The sequence below is a fragment of the Giraffa tippelskirchi genome, chromosome 10 (genome assembly GCF_054371585.1).
Source record: "Giraffa tippelskirchi isolate mGirTip1 chromosome 10, T2T-mGirTip1v1.2.pri, whole genome shotgun sequence".
In the NCBI taxonomy this organism is placed as follows: domain Eukaryota; kingdom Metazoa; phylum Chordata; class Mammalia; order Artiodactyla; family Giraffidae; genus Giraffa; species Giraffa tippelskirchi.
Genome location: NC_137284.1, coordinates 142753344 through 142760708, shown reverse-complemented (window position 1 = coordinate 142760708; position 7365 = coordinate 142753344). Strand labels below are relative to the sequence as shown.

The window sequence follows — 7365 nt, the reverse complement described above, 5'->3', positions numbered from 1 at the left end:
AGGAGAAGGGGATGACAGAGGACGAGATGGTTGGATGGCATCACCGACCTGATGGACATGAATTTGAACAAGCTCCGGGAGTTGGTGATGGACAGGGAGGCCTGGCATGATGCAGTCCATGGGGTTGCAAACAGGTGGAGATGACTGAGCAACTGAACAACAAGATTTCTGTAACTTGAAACACAGGGTAATAAATAATCATATGTGACTGTATTGAATGTGTAGTGAAGAATCTCAGGCTAGTGTGTGTATAGGGTAGCAGGATCATTCTAATCAGGGAGGTAGGGCTGAGCCAACGTCTGGGGCAGCTGAGGAAATGGGAGAGTTGGGGTACCACTGGGGCTTTGGGGTGAGAGATGGTAGCAGAAGCTGAAACCACATAATTCAGATGAGACTTGAACCCACTGTCTTTTAATTAAAATCACACACCTGGTCTCAAGAATTACTGAAGTTCAGGTTTTACGTCTTAGCACAGAAAGAATTCAGTGAGAGACAAAGCGATAGGTAACACACAGATTTATTTGGAAAAATACACATTCCACAGACAGTATCTGGACAGTTTCAAAAGGCAAGAGCAGCTGGAGGGCATGAGATCATCTCAGAACGTGAGCACTGTCATAGAAGAAGCACACTCCACAGAGTGTGGGCCATCTCAGGAGGCAAGAGGTCCCAAAACATGGGATGGTTAGTTTTTACCAACTGGGTAATTTCACAGGCTGGGGATTCTCTGGTGGTTCAGTGGTAAAGAATCTGTCTGCCAATGCAGGAGACGCAGTTTCGATCCCTAGGTCGGGAAGTTTCCCCTGGAAAAGGAAATGGGAACCCACTCTAGTATGCTTGCCTGAGAAATCCCATGGACAGAGAAACCTGTTGGGCTATAGTCCATAGGGTTGCAAAAAGCCTGACAGGACTTAGCAAATAAACAACAACAATTTTGTAGGCTAATGGGTGGGAGGATTATTTCAACTGTCTTGGAAAAGCGGTGGGGATTTCTAGGAATTGGGCCACTGCCCACTTTTTGGCCTTTTATGGTCAGCCTCGGAAGTGTCATGGCGCCTGTGGGTGTGTCATCAGCATGTTAATATATTATAATGAGCCCCAGGGGCTGCTGGGAGTCAGTTCTTCCGCCATCTAGCCGGTTCTAGTCAGTCCTCAAGGGCCCTTCCCTACTGTTTCAAAGCCAGGCCCAGTCAATGGTGAGAGGAGGGACAAATCTGTGGAAGTAACTTACTTTTTTTTTTCCTTTTTTGGCTGTGAGGGCCGTGTGATAGTTCCCTGACCAAGGATTGAACTAGAGCCCTTGGGATTGAAAGCACTGAGCTCTAACCACTGGACCTCCAGGGAATTCCCTGAAAATGACTTCTAAGGTGCGGAAGGTGGAGGAAAAGTAGGGGAGGTGCTGGCTTGTCTCCTCACAGCACTGAGCGAGAAGGGAACAGTGGCAGAGACCACAGGCCAAAGGGCCAACGCTGGGAGGACACCCAACAAAGAGCCTTGTGAGACAGAGTGTCAGCCCTGGAAGAAAGGTGCTGAGGTTGAAGAGGGAGGAAGACGCTGAGCACACTGTACAGGCAGCCAGATGAAGGGGTGAGAGGAGCCCATCTCTCTGCTTTACCTTCCTTGTGTGGCTAACCCAGCACCATTTTACCTCAGTCTATAGAAGAGTTTAATTGTACATCCAAGAAATTGGCAGCGAGAGGAAAGGGCAGAGCCTGGTGAAACCAGACCTCCAGTGTGGGGAGGGCAGAGTCTGAGAAGACACCTCTTTCCTCACTGTCCCTGAAGATGACCCCAACTTTGCCCTTGCCCACAGGTCTGTGAGGGTGGGAGGTGCGGGGACAGTGCAGTCAATTCCCCACTCCTGGACCCTCCTAGCCCCCCCCTTAAGCCAGGCCTTCCTGGAGCAACGAACAGAGCTTGTGCTCTTCATTGTCCATGTAAATGTTGGCACCAGCCCTCTGTTCTCACCTCCTGCCCCTCCCGCCCTGGGGACTGCAGAATTAGCCTGCTCTGGGGATCCCAGCCTCCGCAGGACCCATCACCTTAAGCTGAGCAGCCTCACTTCCCCTTCTCAGGTGAACTTGGGGCCCCTGGCGCCTTTTGGAGAAGATCCACATTTCCTTTCCAGGTGGTGTGGGGAAGCCCCTCTGACCACACTCCTGGACTGTGTCCCCTGAGCCCTCTTCAGGCCCAGAACACTTGCCTGTCTCTGATGGGCATCTCCTTGAGCCCCGTGGGCTGTAGGACAAGACTGTCTGGGTTTGAATCTCAGCTCCTGCATTTGCTATGAATCTTGGGCAAATAGCTTAACCCATCGACACCCATATTTCTCAATCTTAGAAAAATCTGAATTTATAGGATTTTTAATCCTTTTGTAAAATAAGGATATGAACGCTAGTTTGTAGTGAACATTTAGTAAGAAAAACAGAAAAGATATGGTGCAGTGCTCAGTTAGTATTCAGTAAAGGTCTCTTCTGACCTCGGTTTTTCTGTCATAGCCTAAGTCAGCTCTGTCCCCTCCCACGTCAAACTTCTCATTGCTGTGCTTTTCAGGGCTTCCTCTTGGACGGACTCCTATCAGTGTCTATGTATGTCCCACTATGTGTTTCCTGAAACTTGGGTCCCAGTGCTATCCATTCCAGAACATCCCATCATTATGAATAACAGGTATTTGCTTGCATTGGCCTTCATGTGCATACATGCTAAGTTGCTTCAGTCGTGTCTGACTCTTTGCAACCCCGTGGACTGTAGCCACCAGGCTTCTCTGTCCATGGGATTCTCTGGGCAAGAATATTGGAGTTGGTTGCAATGCCCTCCTCCAGGGGATCTTCCCGACCCAGGGATTGAACCCACATCTCTTACATCTCCTGCATTGGCAGGCGGGTTCTTTACCACTAACACCACCTGGGAAGCCCCACTGGATTTTATAGAGTGGGGTTTATTGAGAGTTTTAGAGGAGCATTTTAGTACTCTGTGCGGGATAAGACTGAGACTATGCCTTCCTGGATTTGTCTCTCCAATAGGTAGGTTACTAGAAGTTTCTGCATATTAGGGAGACAGGCACTCAAGGAGTAGAAGCATTTTTTCTCAGCTTCTCACCTGAGGTCTTTGCTCCACCCATGAGCCTTAGTAGCCTCTCCCAGGTCAGCATTTAGGGTCAGCAGTCCCTCCCTAACGACTGTGTCAGTGTATCTCAGGGGCCAGGCTGCTTGTGTCACTTTTGCAATGCTTTCATTCCAGCTCAACCAGTCACTAGAAATCAGCTTTAGAAAACAGAAAAGCCTCTATATCTGGCCCAGAGCCTCACCCGCCTCTTCTCCTAGCCCTGGGAACCTGGTTTCCGGAAAGTGCTGTCCTGCCACATCTCAACAGGCTGCACCCTGATTTATTTCCTTGGTGCCATGCTACTGCTAAGTCTCTTCAGTCGTGTCCGACTCTGTGTGACCCTATAGACGGCAGCCCACCAGGCTCCGCCGTCCCTGGGATTCTCCAGGCAAGAATACTGGAGTGGGTTGCCATTTCCTTCTCCAGTGCATGAAAGGGAAAAGTGAAAGTGAAGTCACTCAGTCGTGTCCAACTCTTAGCAACCCCATGGACTGTAGCCTACCAGACTCCTGCGTCCATGGGATTTTCCAGGCAAGAGTACATCCAATGATAGTAAGTGTTACATCATTTGAAAAGTGTGGGTAGTTGCAGAGATGATATCCCATTGGTGCCATGAGATATCATTAACTTCTCTGCAACTACCCACACTTTTCAAATGATGTAACACTTATTATCATTGGATGCACCTTGGTCCCCTGCAGTGACCGCAGAGGTGGGTGGAGTGGGTGTCTGTTATAGAGCAGCAGGTGGGGCTTGGAGGCCCCACCCTCTCGGATCCTTATCTTTCCCTCTCACTTATTATTTTGGCAGGCTGTGAGAAGTTAATCTTCCTCTCCTGCAGCGGCTTTGCTTTTTTTCTTTTCTGAGAGGAAGCCAAAAAGAGAAGACCCCAAGCGGCCATGGACTCTGCCATCACCAGCTGTGAGCACCCCAACTCCTTGGTGAGTGCTGGTAGAAGAAAGGGAATGACAGAGGTGGGGTGTATGTTATGTGTTAGTCTCTCAGTCCTGTCTGACTCTTTGCAATGTCATGGACTGTAGTCCACCAGGCTCCTCTGTCCATGGGATTCTCTAGGCAAGAACACTGGAGTGGGTTGCCATTCCCTTCTCCAGGTGATCTTCCTGACCCAGGGATCAAACCCGGGTCTCTTGCATTGCAGGTAGATTAGTAGGGTAGCCAAAAAGAGGAAAGACCCTGGAGAAAGGTCCCAGCGTGGAGTCCTAATGCGGATTCATAAGGAAGGTAGCTCGTGTTCTAAGCGAGACTTTGAATTATTACGGCTGTTCTCCTGCCGCCACCCTCACAAGGCAAAGATTCCACCCTCAGTGCTAAAGTCCGTGAATGAATTACAAAGGAAGAAGGGAGAGCTGAAAGGTCCTCTTTGTTTTACTCTGTTGAATCTAAGTGTTTGTTTTCCAGGTTTCTCAGCATTATGATTTCTTTGATCAGAAACCCTTTCTGAAGCAAAGCAAAGAGAAACAGGAAAGCAGAGAGAGAGAGAATGAGAGAGGGAGAGAGAAACACATACAGAGAGAGAGAGAGAAGGGCACGGAACTACTGTTCACCAAATAACTGATATGTCCCAGCATTATGTCCTTTATTTTCTTCCTTGATGCCACTGAGGCATACACCTCTGTTCCCATTTTACATACAAGGAAGCTGAGGCCCAGAGAAGTAAAGTGACAATAACCCATCTGGAGGCCTCTCCAGCTAGTCCTTGAGCCCTGCTCCCACCATTCTTTCCAGCCTAGTTTGGCCACCTAAAAACAACCAGGGCGGGGAGTGGGGGGAGCTGACTGAGTGGGGACCCTCTGCCCACCGTAGCCAGACAAAGCCTCTCCCCACCAGGCCCAGCCATGGTGTCTGTGGGACAGGTGCCACGCATGAGCCTGGGCTGGGCCCTCAGAACTGTCCCCTGGAGCCCGGCTGCCAGACCTTGCCCACTGCTAGTCAGCCTTCTGGTAAAGAGACTGTGGCTGACTCTTCTGGAAAATTGTGACAGGTACCTGAGAGAAATTTCCTCTCTTCTCAGAATTCCTATTGCTAAAAGTAAAAAATTCAACTGGGTAAATTTAAAGCTTAGGTGGCTTTATTTTTAAAATTATTATTATTTCTTTTGGCCACACCTCGAAGCATGCAGGATCTTAGTTTGCCCACCAGGGTTTGGACCCAGGCCCCCTGCAGTGACTCCAGGAGGTTAAGTGTGGAGTCTTAACTGATGGACTGCCAGGGAAGTCCACTCTAATTGGCTGTATTCAATGACTCATGAAATGGACAGCATACCATGATAGAAGATAGAAGGGAGTTTTGAGGAGCTGTACAAAATGGAGGAGTTTTATAGGCAGAAGGAGGCATGGCAAATTTATTCTATCAAAGAGTGGATTGTTTCAGGCCAGGTCACTTTCCTGAAAAGCAGGGGTCTACCAGGCAGATCATCTCACTAGTTCTAACCAGATAATTTGAGATGGACTAGTGAAAGGTTACATTCCTGTGAGAGACCAAAACTGCATGCAATTAAATAGGTTAGATATTAAGTCTTGGTTGGCTGATATGGGCTTAGCATTAGTTACTCCATTTTGGACCTTTTTAAATTTTTTTAAACACTTCTGTCACCATCTCATAGAAGCAAAAAAAAAAAAAAAACTCGGGAAATAAGTTGAAGACTCTATTTCTGAAAGCTGTGATGTTTTCCACGTCTTTAGCACACCTGAGGCCAGTAGGGAGTGGTAGGGTCTGGGCACGTATCTGTCTTTATTCAGTGAACTGTCTTTTCATTTTCCTCAAAGCCTCGGGCTCAGCACCCAGATTAAAAGGCCACTTTTCTGAGATGTTTTGGTTTTCGTGTGCTTTGCTTTGTTAGAATCTTCTAGGGATATAAACATGGGGAAGACAGATTCCCCAGCCATGTTTGGAGAGACCTGGACAATCCCAATGGCTAGAGTCAGTTGACTGGAAGTGTTAGGAAGCAAACCTAGGGGGCAAGATGGGGAGCGGGAGGCTGTGTGGGGGATGGATGGAGTCAGAGGGCCAAGGGATTCATTTCCCCCCAGGAACCCTCCTTCCCACTGCTGTTCCCTCTGTGCCAGTCTCCTGCTCTGCTGCTCTGCTGCAGGGAGACGACAGGCTGTCCCTGTACACACAGGAATGCACCTGCCAGCAACTGCCCTCGACTAGGAGAGGAGAGTTCCATTTTCCCATTTACAAGGGGATCTGGGACAAGCTGTGTCATCTCACTGAGGCTCAATCTCCTCTCTGGAAACTAGGTTGTGAGAATCAAATGAGAGGATGCATTGGAAGCTCTTTGCAAACTGTAAAGCGCTATAAAGTGCCACACCTCAACAGAATGCCTCTTTGAGCAAGTGTTTTGGTGAAATTCCAGCCCATGTGTTGAGCTGATAGACTCTTCCAATCAGAAGAAAAGCTTGTGGCCCATCTTCTCATGCCAGTGCTGACTCATGGGGAAGCTTCATTAAGAGTTTATTCTTCCTTCAAAAAGGGGCTTGTAGGCATTCTTCTGCCACTATGAGTCATAGACTTAAAAACAAATTATTTATTTGGCCATGCCAGGTCTTAGTTGCAGCATGTGAACTCTTGGTTGAGGCATGTGGGCTCTAGTTCTGTGACCAAGGATTGAACCTGGACCCCCTGTATTGGGAGCTCAGCATCTTAGCCACTGGGCCACCAGGGAAGTCTGAGAGTTACAGAATTTTACTGACCAGGGATTCCCCTGGGATAAAGTCAGTTCCCCCATCTGAATATGCCCTGAGGTGGGGCTTTTTCCACCTCCATCTGGGAAGCCCCTGCTCTACAATATCTCTGGGATGTCATGTTTCTATGTATATCTTTAATATGCTAGTGACTCATCTCTCACACACAGGAATCTTAGCCCACTGTGTACCTGCTTATTTTATTTTTTGCCCTAGCACTTTATGTAAGTGACACAAAGTGCTTTACAGCAAAAGATGTATTTTGATCAGGCTCTGTGCTTTCTACCAGCCATAGCTGACGTGTTTCACAGAAGTCACACACTCTAATCAGAGTGAAGAACCAGCTGTTCTCAAGGAAGATGAGTTTTTCTCCACTGTTAAGTTCTAATTTTTTTTTTTTCCCCATGTTGGGCCTCATACAAGGACAATTTCCCAGAAAAGTGTTGTAAAGCAATTACAGAAGTGGTTTCCATAACCTCATCAGGTCCAGATTGATATCCAGACAAAACTTAGACTATTCAGAGTCATCAGGCTGAGAACACTCTGTGAGTCA

The 7365-nt window shown here is 48.0% G+C and overlaps 1 protein-coding gene across 1 annotated transcript in view; it reads left to right on the top strand.

The window, feature by feature from the left end:
• Positions 1-1110: 1110 nt before the first annotated feature.
• The window catches only part of LOC145523178 (solute carrier family 23 member 1-like), a 78806-nt gene continuing 72551 nt past the window's right edge, over positions 1111-7365 (top strand). Inside the window, exons 1-3 of the mRNA XM_081532977.1 lie at positions 1111-1587; positions 2554-2667; positions 3916-4046. Coding sequence (XP_081389103.1) covers positions 4005-4046 — 42 coding nt within the window. The 5' untranslated portion in view covers positions 1111-1587; positions 2554-2667; positions 3916-4004. The remainder of the gene's footprint in view (positions 1588-2553; positions 2668-3915; positions 4047-7365) is intronic.